The following is a 14,522-nucleotide window of genomic DNA, read 5'->3' on the forward strand; positions in this document are numbered from 1 at the left end:
AGCCTCCCTACACACACCTCTGCTAGTGTTAGCAATGCACAGAAACACAAGTGCAGAAATTTGAATAAATTGTGGAAACAAAACTTATGGCCTTGCCATATGTTAGCTTTCCCCTTGAGAGAGTGTGGAGGAAAACTGCTCTGGATTTGAAGAAGAAAGGAAGCAAAATATTCTCTGCATGCTGTTAAGCTTTGTGAAATGAATTTCTTTGCTCCCTATCTCTTCTGCCCTGTGAATAGGGAGAAGAGTGCGATATAAATTTGGCTGAAACAGGGAGAAAAGAAATATTAGATCTTAGTCCTCAAAGGAAAAGAGGACAATATGTGATGGATAAAAGATTATAACTAATATGGTGGTTTTATAATTTCAGCTTTAGTCAGCTAACCTACAGCTGTTTGAAAAATACTTTATTTGCACCCATTAACAAATAGTCTCAAATCCTTTGCTTTATAGTCCTATAGCTATAGGAAGAAATAGTTGCTAGTTCCTTAGGCACCGATGGTGTTGCCTGGAAAATGTAATAGAGGAATGTAGAAATCAATATTAAGCCAATAGAAATGTAATTGAGAGGGGAGAAGTTTTGTTTTAAAACAAACAAAAAAGCCCCCTAAACTTTCAAGGTTTCCAACTACAGTCAAGTTAGCCCACGCAGATCGAAATTTAAAGCACTCTCGCTTTTGTAATTCACTTTGTGAACGTGAGAAGCTTGAAACAAATCGTGCAAAAGTTAAGGTTCAGGTTTTAAAACAAAGACCTGATAAACTTTATAAGAAAGGTGCTGCAGAGATCAGGATGAAAGGAGGCTAATAGTTGATATTCTTTGGTAGCAGTTGCTTTACTTAAACTAACACACACATGCAAGCACACAGAGAAACAGTGGAACTTTGGCTTTTGATTTTGTCCAGATGCTTAAAGCAAAAGAAAATCCATGAATTAATATACAAGAACTGCTTTACCTCTGAATATTGCTCCAGAAGGCGTGGGTTTTTTGTTTTTGTGTTTTCCCTGAATATTCCAGTTTGGACAAGTTGTAATGTGTTTACCTTCTAGGCTAGGACTGCTTTTTTTACCACATTCCCAAAGCCTTGCTCCAAATAGGTTCTTCTGCCCCTTCAATTAAATACAGAAAAATATCTGTGTTCAGGGAGAGAAATTTATTACAGTACCTGTTACATAAGTATTACTTCTTGTTTTCTTACTGGCATTAAAAAAGCGTCAGGCAATCAAAACTGCAGGAAGCATGCAGCTAAAACACAGTAAAAAGGAAATAATCTTTTTTATGTACAGAGGTTGGGCTTTGTAGGATTTTGCAAGTATTTTGTATTCCTAAATGCAATCATTAGAGGAGAGCTTGTCTGTCTTACCTGTTGGCTATAAAACAGCTATTCATCTTTTGAAAATCTCCATTGGCTATTCAGATGTGAAAATATATGTTTATAAACCTTAAAAGGAGGCTGGTTTGTATTTGAGAAACCAAAGTTACCTGTAACTTATTGGTAAGCTTTTTATGATCAGTTGATAAGGATGTCAAGTCTCCAGCTGAACTCGGTGCTAGTCCCCCATATTCACATCTGCAAAGAACCTAGAGCCAAAATTCCCAGCAGAGTCTGTCTCTGGTTTTAACCATGCATGGATCTCATGTCAGCAGAAGAGAAAATAACACATCTATTTTTAAGTTAGCTGGAATTCTGAAGGCACAAACCACCTGGTATCACTGAGCAGCTTTGGTTGAATGCCTGCCAACCTCCCGCGGAAGTAATGGCTCACTAACCTTTGCTGCCTCCTCCTGTCCGATTTATGATACTGCCCCCTGGAAGGTTTGATCCATTCGATTCAGGCTCAGTTCCTGAGGGGTTTGGCTTGGAACGCTTATCACATCGGTCATTTTGTGGAATTAAAGAGCAGTTGTATGGGCAATTTTTTGGTGTGTGTGTGGTGTGTGGGTTTTTTTTTTTTTTTTTGGTAGAAATGCTCTTGTATAAGAAAAATTGATGTATTCAAACTTTGCAAGTTAAAACCTTAACTTCAGACACTGTTAATGGAGAAAATAATGTAACTAATTCCATTCCTTCCAGGTTAGCTACGTGACCCTTGTCAGTGTCATGTGGACTCTTTCAGTAACCATGTTTTCTTATTCATTGTAGAGTTGTGGTATCGTTTACCATGCTGGAATAACAAGACTTTTTGGTTGAAGGAAAGCCTCGTCGAAGGCTTTCTCTCTTGAACTGTAGGCCCTTCTAGCCTTTATAATCTCTTTTCTGTGTCAAAGATGTAGTTGCTTTAGTCCTTTATCAACTAAAGGTTAGAGCAGATATCGTCACTCAAAGTTTTAGTTAATTTTTTTTTGTTGTTTTTTCGACATGTATGTTCACATAGCACTTTTTTCCACAACTTTATTCAAACTTGGGAATTAAAACAAAAAAGTGTATTTTACATTGGTAAGATTACATCATTTAGAATAGATCCAAACCATTTGTAGCTTTTGTTGATGAAAGTTTGAGGGCAGTGTATGTAATCCCACTGGAAATTGGCAAAATTAATACCATCTGCTGAACCAGAAATCATTCCACTAGGATTCAGGCGAATATATGCCTCTGTTTGTGACACTAATTTTTGTTGTTCTCAAATAAGCAAAGTAGCTATATAAAGCTAGTCCATGCATTTACAAAATCAGTTTTCTTTTGAAAGGCTTCGAAGCGGGTCACTGATTATAATGGTCCAATCATTGCATCAGGAAGAATTCTAATATCTATCTCTAAACAAACAGACTTCTCGCTTTCTTTTCGCAAACTTTCTTCTCGCTTGCCATGAGAGTTTTATTCTTCATGGTGTCCACATAGATTGCATTATGCTTACTTTATATTTACTGTTAATAATAAGCTGCATAGTTCAGAAATTCTGTATCTTCAGAGAAAGATTCTTTGGTTTTGTCCTTGAATAGAAAGGGCTTGCAGAGCGTGAGTGTAATACGGCAGCCCCAGGCGCTCTTGCATCATGTGTCTAGGGCACAGGCCCGCTGAGAGTGCTCTCTGCTGGCTCAACATCTCTAAGAACAGCACAGTTACTGTAAGAGATATAACAGTTCTTTGGTGTTTTATTTTCAACCTGTTTCAAGGATTGCATAATGCATTTCTTAAAACTAAAGAAGTCCTTACAGTATTCATGCTGTTTCATTAGTATTAAATCATGTAAAATTGGAAGAATTAATATATTTATTTATTTTGTAGTCTAGGATATTTATTTTGTGATTTTGGATATTTAAATAAATGTGCTTTTGTAAAAACCTGCTTTTGAAAAGTGTGCTTTTAATTTGATGCAATGTTAAAAAGATCTTAAATGCATTTACAGGACTTCAAAATTGTTTTCAGGTTACACTTGTGAAATATTGAACATTTCCTCCCAATTATTTTGAATGGTTATAAGATCTAATTTAATGTGGAGGATTTTCTTCAAAATGCTTATTTTAACTATGTCAGATATTGACAAGAATTAAGTGTCCTATGTTGTGGTGCTTTGTTTGTTTGTGTAACTTGGGAGAAATCTCAGAGAAGGAGTTCCTCTTACTTTGTTTTTTTTTTTTTCCAGCCCCAGACTTGAGGAAAGACCAGATAAATTCAGAAGTTAACTATAGACCTCATGTTAATTTCCCAACAGAATTACATTTGCAGATGCCCAGTCCTCCAGTAAAGAGGTAACTAATAATGGTGTTAATTTACTATGTTATATTTTTAAGAATATATTAAATTCTAATATGTGATAGTAATCATTATTAAGTACATCAAAGTAAAAGAATTAAATATTTTGATAGATGATGCCTTTTATGTTTTACATAACTAGTATGGCTAAAAGTTTTCCTTTTGGAAAATGGTTGGAGTTTTGATGCTTAGTCAGTGGAACTAAATAACTTTTTGTAGTTTTAAACCATCTCATCTGAGCAAAGGACCCTAATATTTTTCTGTTTTGCATTTATATGATGTAACAGGTAGTGGTTAGCCAAATTAGTCATTGAAAAGTTTGGCTGGAAAGAGTGAAAACAATAACTTCTGCTTAGAAGCTGCTGTTGTATACCTATGTTTTCTAATTCGAACTGTAAGTGCCCAGTACTTCCTAAAAATCAAGAACTTAAAAGCAAGTTGAACATCCAAAGGTAACATCTAATACTTTTTAAAATGGATATATCAGACTGAGTCCCAGGGATGGGACAAGAATGGAGTTTGTATTTGATGTAGTCCTGAATTTCGAGGGCATTTATCTTTCCTTACAGAAATTGAATCTCTTGAATTGTTCTTTTTTGGGCACCCTAAATTTCAAATGAAAGAAAACTTGAAGTGATTTGATACAACCTCTAGCCAAATGGCTATATGTTAAAGCAGTTCTCTAGTCAACTACAGAATATTTAGACAGTGTTACTACAGCTGTCATTATAAAAGATACTTGAGTTATATGTGCTTTTTAATTTTTTTTAATAGTTTTACAGCTGCTTACCTCAATAACTATGTGTTTTTGTATTTTAGAGCTGAAAGGCCTGAGACTAATAGGAAACTTTTCCCATCATCAACTGTACAGCCAGTTCTTAAAGACCATATTAAGACAGAAAGTAGGAACAAGGCAAATGAACAAAATTCTTCGGAGTGGCTTAATCCAGACAAGTTTGAGAAGATGAATGTGTCGGTATATTGTGCTGATAGTGTACCTCACCCTTATACAGAAAACATCTGTGGAAGGAGGCTGATCAGCAATGACTTTCACTCCTCTTCTCAGCTGCAGCCTCATCCCGCAAGAACTTTTGGGCCGAAGCTCAGCTTGTCGCCTTTGGTGCCCCAGAACCTGTTGGAACTGCCTGCGGTGCTGCCCCCTCCTGGTGAGCACCCTGGGCACCCGCTCCGAAGGGTAGATGTGCATTGGGTGCCCGAAGCAGTTTACCAGAATCTTCCTCCCCCTTTACCTCCAAAGAAATATCCTCTGAATATTTCACCAGGATCAGAAAATAACTCAACAGCAGATGTAAAATTGACAGAAGTCTTGCAAAATAATCTTGGAAAGCAAACAGGTACACCTTTAAAATTTGCCGCAGAAACAAATGTATTTACAAACGAACAAAGGTTTAAAGAGCCATTTCAAGGGAATGAGCTGTTTGTTCATAAAACAGATTCTCCACCTAGTTTATCAGTTAATGACTTTTGGACTGTGTCTGAAAACTTTCTAAAGAAAGGATCTTGTCATGCGGGACCAAGTGCTAGCTATGCAGATGCAAATGACAGTGTATCTCTAACGACTTACTTTTCAGTAGACAGTTGTATGACTGACACATATAGGATGAAATATCATCAGCGACCCAAGCTGTATTTTACAGACAGTGGAGGCTTTCACAAAGAAAAGCATCCACCATCAACTGGAGCAGAACTGAGTGCTACCTACCATGCTACTCTTGGGCCCGGTCATCCCACATCTGAGCAAAGATACAAGGCAAATGTAGAAGGCATACACTGCAGTAGATAGATTAAAAACAATCTGGATCTGACTGTTGCATTTCATATAGTCTATATATGGACAGGAACCTTGAATCTGCATAAGCAAGGTACAGGCACCTTGGTACCTACTTAGGAGTTATGACTGTTTCAATGAATATGCAAGTAGAAGAGAACAGAGGAGAAGAGGTGCTAAGCTTCTGGTTCTTTGATTTGTTACTCTGGTTGCCTTAATGTTTACCTCCATTATTTGGCTTTGTCTTTTACAATTTATATTGTAAATGGTCCCTTTGGGTTATATGTATCTTATGGCATTGGGATCAACTAGATGTTACTAATTTTTAAAGAGGATTTAAATATTTGCAGTTTAAAGAGTGTTCCATCAGACTGTGGACACTAAACATTACCTGCAAATGCTTAGACTAACAAAAAGGATAAGCATACTACCATATATGATGCAGTAAATATAGTTATAACAGAGCAGTATTTTTCCTGGTAGGCAACAGGAGCTGTTACTCATTTTTTCAACTGACTTCTGTGAGAGTCTGTGCTTTCATGAACCTTTAAGTGTCTTTAATACTAGTTTACCCAGAGGATTTATAACTTGGTATTTAAAAAGCCTTAATAATAATTCTTTTAGAACTGTTCTGGTTTGCAAGTGTTAGGTAAGATTTTAAAGGGAATTCAAATAAATCACAGTAGTAGACTATCCTATTAATATACCTGTGTTTGTATACATTTTTAAACATACATTTATCAGATTTGTTCACCCTATAAGTTATCTACTTTAACTTACTAAAACTCAATTTAACCACAAGTTGATGTGGCAGAATAGGATGCTAATTTTAAAATATGGAAGTATCATGCAACTGTCAAAGACGCATTTTGTAAGGTCTTAGGTATATAATTACTCTTCGGTTCAGACTGATTCTCTAGTTGCATGCAAAGTCAACATTGCTTATTTATTAAACTTCATATCTTTTTTCAGCTTGACATCTTGAGCTAAGTTTAAGGGATCAGACATTCTGATTTTACTGACATAAACCTTTTTCCCCTTCAGAGCAGTTCTGCAAATGGTAAATAGCATCTTACTAGATCAGGCTGAACCTGCAGCCGTTCTGACTGCGGTGTCTGAGGTGGCATGAGAAGTAGAGGTTCCTCTCTTTCTCTGCTCTAGCACTCTGCCCTGCAATTTTGGCAGCTCAAGCATTTACCATGCCTTTTGCAAACCTGATTTATTTCACTAATAGGCAAGAAGATTATCTGACTTTTATGTGGTTAGTAAGTTAAATCCGTTCACAGAAATATGTAGTGATTGCTTAGGCCCAGCATGTGGCCCAGAGTGGGGAGGAAGAAAGAAGGGGGAACAGGATTTCACCCTCATGGCAGCTGTGTTTGAAATGACCCACCATGTCTTGTGGTATCAGAGACATAGACAGGCCTAGAATTCTGTTGCAGTGTCTCATACTGTTGAACAATGTACGCTTTAGAAGTAATGTTAGCAAACCCTGACACTATCTGAAAAGGCTGAATTTTGCAATTATTCATATTAGAGTGTTAAATTAAAATTTGGGCGGTGCTGATTACATCTATACATAAATGCCTTTTAGTTATGAAACTAAGGCAAGAAGGTTAATTATGCACGATAAACACTCCTGCTTATGCTTGCACTGTTGGTCAGAAAGGCTTTCATATGTTTATGTATCTTATGAGAGTTTTAGCGCTTCAACCAAATGTTGACAACTGTTTTAGTGTGATTATCCAAGGTATACATTTAAACAGTAGTTTTGGTTACTGTGTTAAGATCAATTTTTTTAACTACTTGTAACTTATAGCAAAACCGGAACATGATATATGCAACAAACCGGGTATCTCAGATTAATACACTTATTTCTACCTTCTTGCTCAAAATTTCTTGTAGCACTTAAAAAAACAAAAAAACAAACCCCTGGAATTTGTAGTGCAAATAATTCTGCATGTTTTGATATGTTTGCTAGTAAATGGCAACTTAAGAAAATTATCCTTTCGTAAGAACTCAGTTGAATAGAGAAGAAGAATCTTGAATATGTAAGAATTTGGAAGATTCCTAAATATTTTTGGAAGAGATTTGAAAACTTGTTTAAAAAAAAAAAGAAAAAAAGAAAAAATCTAGTTTATCCACAGCAATGTTACATAGCTTTACTTAACTGGCTATGTATATTATCTTCTAATACTTGTGTAAAAATGAAGATTAGTATTGGAATTTGTAAATAATGTATAATTTGTAAAATGTTTGCAAAAATCCTGTATTTGAAATGACAGTATTTTTATGTATAAACAGCACAGCAACAACTCTGAATGATGAGGTCAGAAGTTATTTTTAAACATGCATAGCAATGTTAATACTTCTGTACAATGAGCAATATGAATGCCTATTACTGATACCAATGATTCTGGTTTCCAGTAAGCACAACTGGTAAACTTACTGATTTTTAAAGTAGCTGCAGTAATTCAGATGTACTTCAGTCTCCTTGCTTTGCTTGAAAAAAATCTTGCTAGACAACTTCTTGTGACCTGTGTTTACCAGGTATTTAATTATAACAGTATATAGACAGCTATTTGAAACACCTTTGTTTTTATATATGACTCTGCACTCCATGTATGTATGTAATATTTGCTAACAAATATGTGATAACTTGTTTTGACTTACCTAGGGTGCCTATTTATTTTTTTTATAAATGTCCCCTTCTGGCTATAGATTTGTATAAGAGCCTAGACAATTTTTGTAACAGTAAATACATTTAACAAGTCTTGTAATTAATATATTTTTCAGTCTTTAGAATTATTTTCTTGCAAAGTTCTGCTTGTTCAAACTATGAGATAAAATTTAAAATATCTGTCTCTTGTGCTTTCTTTGTACTCTTACATTTTTCTAAAAAATCCTCGATTTCTAGAATTATGTTTTGATGCACTGACAGATAATACTGCTAGTAATGATTGAAACTTTTGAAGAGACGGTGGCCCAGTTATCTTATTTGAACAGTAAAATTCAGCTATTCAGCTAAGATGTATTCTTAGCTCTTTGTCGCCTTTACAAAGGAGAAATGGAGCAATATTATAGTGCCTTCCTAATATGTCGTTCCCTTGAGATACACTATAAAAACTTTTGTTGGGGGGAAAAAAACAGAACTACGTATGAGTGATAGCAGTCAGAAATATGAGCATTCTTGTACTTCTTTTTGTAATGACTTCATTTGAAAAACTGTTTTTTCTAAATGTGAGAATGCGATCAATCACAGCTCAGCTTTTTTAGCATTATGCATCAGTGGTTTCATCAGTGTTCCTGACTCCTTTTTCATATGACCCAGTGGTCCTGATCCTAAGTACTAGCAGATCAAGGCATCTCAGCTCTTAGAAAAGGCTTAAACTTATTTCTGAACATACAGGTCTGATAACATGACGACAGAACTCTTCAATTAACAGTGCTTTTCTTTTTAACAATGAAAGAAAAATAAAGGGAAAGAATGAAAGCTCTCTGTAATAAAGCATGCCCACTTTTGCATCCTGAATCCTCTTTAACTTGGTAACAGCCTTTTTTCATGTAATGTGTTAGAGGAGACTGAAACACCCTACTGCTTCAAATTCTCTGTCATCCAGTCACAATTTATTTATTCCTGAAAGCCATATGAATTGTCCTTCTCAGGGTTGGAGAGCAATAGTCACAAGGGGAAAAAATATTGAAGACAACTGAACTGCCTTCGTCCTTAGCTGAGGACAATCTTTCCTAAAACTTTATCAGGTAAAAGAAAGCTAAGTAAGGACCTGGAGTAAGCTTTTTCTTTTCCCTAGAATGTAAGATATTCCTTTATTCAACATTATTTTGAAAGTCTCAGTATCATTGTTATCTTCTATTATCATTATATGACAACCATATCAATTTTGAAGGGGCATCTGGAAATTGAAGCTTACCCCTGTCTACTTAATAGTCATTTATGAAAGATTAAATGGAAGAGGTGCTTATAACCTGCCAATTTACAGAAGAAGGCCCTTCCCATAAGCACGTTCCTTCACTGTTTATAGCAGAGAAATCAGAACTTGCTTTATTTAAATCACTAAGATATTTGAGGACATTGGGCTACTACTGTTAGATGTTGGCATATTTCAAAAGGCATGGTATCTGCTGAAGCACTCTGTACTCATGTGCTCTGCCGTAAAAAGAGAGAAAGGTAAAACAGAAAACCATAGGGGTAGCAACAAAATCTCATGATTAACTTCTTGCAGGTAAAGCAGTAGGAGTAAGTTTGGTCCATAGAGAAAAAGGTCCAAGTTGCAACTTCAATCTACACAAGAGCCGTTTTTTACTCTCAGCCACTCTACAGTCTGTTTTTCAGTTGATTTTATTCAAATAGCATGTATTTCCATTTACACTTAACAAATCTTTGGACACTAATTGCAAAAGCATAGTCAAGCTGTCTTATATTACCTTAAGGCACAGTTTAGAGCACAGAGAAAAAACAGGATACAGATGCCCCTAAAAACCTAAACAATATCACTTGTGATACATCCAGGGATATGTTGTGATTAACACATACATAAATATGTAAATATAGTCTTTTGCATTCAGATTCAAGTTAAGTCATGGTCCCAGTTGTTCATACTGCACAACTAGCCCTCCTCTTCCACTCCCGGTTTTCATAAGGTGCATCATGGTGATGAGGCAGTGGCTCTATAAAGAACAAAAAGTCTGCTTACTTTTGCAGTTATATACAGTCCTCTGGAAGATATTAAAAACATGAAAGAAATATCAAGCATGGGTTCAGATCTAAGAGTAGTTACTATAAATTTTCTTTAAAAAAAAAAAAAAAAGGTTGCTAGCTATCTGGAATTAGCTTTAAATTTCTTCAGCGGTCTCTGGCACACACACACACACCTGCTTGGAGCGCTTCAGGGTTTTATTATCGTGCACACTTTATTACTGCTGCTCTTCCCGCGTAGCAAGGACTAAGAGCACACAGGAAACCGGACGGTTTTGAGGGCCGCCGCGTCCGAGCCGTCCGGGTGGAACCGCCACACCCGTTGTTTCGGAGCAAGCGGAGCAGAGGCGGCCTCGGGCGCGCCGGGCCTTTCCGCGGCGGGGCTGCCGGGCCGCGCCAGGCAAGGAGCAACTCCAGGCTGCCCCCGGCCTCCGCCAGGAGCAGCAGCTCTTCTCCTTCGCCCGCCGCCAGCCCCGCTGCCCGCCCGCCTCAGCGCCGCGCCCCGGCCCCGCCGCCGCTGACCTGCGCCCGCGCCCTCAGGGCAGCAGGTAGACGAACGCCAACAGCGCCAGGTCGAAGAGGACGAAGAGCCACAGGTCCAGCCAGTACGACTGCCCCGACAGCGACAGCGGCCGGCTGCCGCCCGCAGTCGCGGCCGCCGCCGCGCCCCTCTGCTGCAGTTCCTGCGGCCGCCGCGCCGCCGCCTCCATGTTCCCTGCCGGGCGCGCAGCGCAGGCCCGCCGCTGCCGGGGGTCGCGCCACGGACCGGCGCCGCCCGACCGCGCAGGCGCCAACCGCCTCTCCGCGCCGGCAGCCAATGAGAGCGGAGCGCACGTACTGCCCCCCCTTCCCCGCCCTTGCGCAAACGCCCCCGCGGCCCACGAGCGTCACGTGACGCGATGCCCCGCCCCGCCCTGGGAATGGCCGTTGGTGACCGTTGGTGCCCGCTGCTTCCCCTGCTGTGCAGTTGGCAGCGCTGTTGCTGCCGCTACTTTCCTGACTGGCTGCCGCCGCAGTCGTCCCGTCTCCGTTGCCTGGGGCGGTGATGGCGCAGTTTGGGTTCTCCTCACGAGCCTGCCGCAAAAACCCGCGTCGGGCGAGCGGCCTCGTCACCTGTGGCAGAGGGCGGCCTTCCCGCCGTGAAGGAGCGTGCCCTGTGTCGTGTAGGCGGGCAGTGCGCTGAGGAGCTGGTGGCGAGGACGGGCCCAAGTAGTTTTGTGGCAGAGCTTGGCTGATGTGTGGTAAAGATATGCCCTACGGACTCAGGCAGGGGCCTCCACTTCCACTGCTAGTTTTGAGAGGAAGCCGAAGCTTTTGGAGACTGTGTGAGCCTGTCTGAGCTGGTGACTGGCATTACTGTGGTAGTACCCGGGTGCCAGTGCTTGCTGCTCCCTGCTGCTCCTTGGGCACTTGGCCAGGTGAGACAAGGGTATGGGGAAAGGCAGCTGGTCAGTCCTTTCAAATCATGTTGGCCTTGTTAAGAAACTGTATTACGACTTTTAAGGAAATAAACATTTACAAAGACTTTTTCCTGATGCAGCTTCTTGGAGAGCAGATGATCTCCTTGAGAAAACTGAAGTAACATCTAGGAAATGTTTGTGCAAAGATATTTAGGGATCTTAAAATAGTTTTAAGCTATCTTCCTATGCTTGTAAGCTTAATGGACTTTCTACACCCTAAAGAGCTATAGAGTAATTTGTGTAAGCTGTGAGCTTTATTTATATCTGTATGGGGCTCAGCTGATGAGCTAAAGAAATTAAGCTGCATAGCCTGATGTTGTAGTTCAGATATACTACCCTTACCTGGCTAGGTGTGGCATGCTTAGTCCAGCCAGCTCTGTCAGTATTCAAAGGAGTGTAATTATTTTTGTGTCCTGAATAAAGAGTTCCTCACTATAGCTATTAACGCTTTGTGTCATCATACTGGGAGACAAAGCAGTACTTCTGCAGATAGCAGGTGAGAAGTGTCTGATCAGTTTAGCATCTTATAAGCATGCATTTAGGGATAATTATTTTCCTTCAGTCAATAGTACCATTACAAATAAATATGGACTTTAATTTACATTACAGAATTTTTGAGGAATAATAATATTATTAATATTTCCCCCCTTACACCCAAATATACTTCTTTTAATGATCTCATTTGAGCAAAAGGAGTTGTGGATTGCAGTTTTCTCAAGGTAAACTATTTCCTCTTAGATTGCAAAGTGATGTAATTCTGAAAACAATAGGAAACAGAAGTCTCTTAGTCAAATTTACCACACTGTCTCATTCACCTTTTAATATAATGATCCTACTGGTTCATTTGCCAAAGTGTTCCACTGCCAGAGTTGTACCCTTCCCCCCAACACTTATTGCTGATTCTAGCTCAAATATTAGAGACTGGGTCTTTAAAGATTTTTTTTCTCTTTTTTCAAGTATATTCAAAACAGCTGCTGACCATGTCTGTCTGCAATATTTGCAGTTGTTAAATATTTTCCAGGTCGTATCTTTGAATTTTTTTTATATCACATTACTTTTCAGTTCATGGTCTTGTATGTAATCCAAAATTTACTAGAATAATTTCTCAAGTATTTGACAGAAAAAAAGCCTATTAATTATGCCTTCCTATTGCAGCCAATCAGTCAAACAGATCCAGTAATCTAGATCAAAATAACCAGGAAAAAATATATGTTATGCTGCAGGTGTGGTAGAGATAAGTGTATTGATACAAGGCATGGGGTAGAGTTTGGCTTTCTGAACCAGAAGGGTGTGAGACTGTTACAGAGTCAGCATACTCAGGGAAGAAATAGAGAACACATTCAGAAACATAATACAGCTTTCTTTCCAGCCAGTAAAGTCCCTAAGGAAATAAAATGGCTTCCTCCAATTTCCTGAAACCTTTGAGGCATAATCATTAATATATTTCTCTAAAATTTAGAAGCAATAGTGACATACAGCTGATAATGAAGGTCAAATTCTGTAATAGAAATTTAATGGTTAGGGCCTCTGTTTTACAGCTTAGTCTACTTCTTGTATGCATATAGCCTTAGTGAAAGAAGCTGTCACGGAGCTTATTGCAAGCTGTTATTCTTCTTATTCCTCTTTAAAGGCTTTAGTATCTAAAGAAAACAACCTAGAGATGCACAGAATTTGGTAGTATTTTAGTTTCAGATTTAGGACTTTTTTGTTTCTTTCACAGTTTGTTTTCCCATTTTACATCTCTCTACTGAAGTGAAGTACTGTTTAAAGTAATCTTTTCTTCTTTGTGATGTGGTATATCTGTCCACTGAAAGAAGATTGTGTAAAATATCTACACAGGAAACTGTATGCAACCAATATTTGGAAGGGAAAAAACGATTTATAATGAAGGATGATGTGTGCTAATCCTAATTTGAACATTTTTTGATTCACAAGAGCATTTTGCCAGTAGAGGGAGCTATGAGACTCTGAAGACAACAAAAGTGTAGGCTAGAGAAATATAGAAGTAACTGAAGAAAAAAATATTTTGTTTTTCTTTTTTCTTTGTTTATGCCCAGGAAAAAGACAGTCAAAGAGAGCCAAGAAAATAATAGAATAAATTCTGTGAGGTATTTAAAAAAGCCATTAAAGTCATGATTTAAATGTGCCTGTTCAGAAAAGATATTTGAAATTGGGATCTATAATAGCATATGTATAAGCACATGGCAGAAGATTATCTAGCCACGTGCTGTCATCAGGCAATTCTGTGATGAAGTGCTGTGAGACATTACAGATAAGGCTGCATTCATATTTTGGGTTAAACTTCAAGGCTGTCCTCAGGTCCACACAGTATTTTTGACCCTTCAGCAAAGCTCTTAGGTGAATCAGTCTTTTGTTTGTTTGTTTTCTAACTATGACAGTAGAAACATGGGTGCAAAATCCTCAGAAGCCAAGAAAAGAGTATCAGGGAATATTTACTGAAGAACAAGAGTTCCTGCAGCATGCAAGTATGTTCCATGCATGTATCAGAAAGGATGCAGGGCTGGGAAGTAAGCTGCCCCGTAGACATAGGGACAGAACTAGATTACCACCATGAGGCATGATTACAGGGACGCAGCACGTCTAAACTAATGCTGACCCTCAAAAGATGAATCATTATTACCTCAACCCTTAGGAAACGATGTGGCTCAAGGGAAGTGAGGCTGAGTTAAAATCAACACGTACAGACTGGACAACATGAGCAGAACATTATGCATATTTATCACTTGTGAGAAACACTGGTATTTGAAGTCAACTTAGTCTAAAGTCATTCTTTATCTTTTTAAGATACCTTCAATATTTTTATTCATGTTCTATACATACAGTAATCTTAGAGACTTGAG

General features: G+C 38.5%; 1 protein-coding gene and 1 long non-coding RNA gene across 2 annotated transcripts in view; one reads left to right on the top strand and one right to left on the bottom strand.

Moving 5' to 3' along the window:
* Positions 1 to 8,344, top strand: part of USP53 (ubiquitin specific peptidase 53) — a 30,763-nt gene extending 22,419 nt beyond the window's left edge. Inside the window, exons 14-15 of the mRNA XM_013951864.2 lie at positions 3,586 to 3,691; positions 4,515 to 8,344. Of these exons, the coding sequence (XP_013807318.2) occupies positions 3,586 to 3,691; positions 4,515 to 5,499 (1,091 nt within the window). The 3' untranslated portion in view covers positions 5,500 to 8,344. The remainder of the gene's footprint in view (positions 1 to 3,585; positions 3,692 to 4,514) is intronic.
* A 1,482-nt stretch (positions 8,345 to 9,826) lies between these two features.
* LOC106491948 (uncharacterized) lies at positions 9,827 to 10,999 on the bottom strand. The gene is made up of 2 exons (XR_010884250.1): positions 10,724 to 10,999; positions 9,827 to 10,173 (listed from the first exon to the last, which is right to left on the bottom strand). It is a non-coding gene; the product is annotated as an uncharacterized lncRNA (long non-coding RNA).
* Positions 11,000 to 14,522: the final 3,523 nt, after the last annotated feature.

The sequence above is a fragment of the Apteryx mantelli genome, chromosome 5 (assembly GCF_036417845.1).
Source record: "Apteryx mantelli isolate bAptMan1 chromosome 5, bAptMan1.hap1, whole genome shotgun sequence".
Lineage (NCBI taxonomy): Eukaryota > Metazoa > Chordata > Aves > Apterygiformes > Apterygidae > Apteryx > Apteryx mantelli.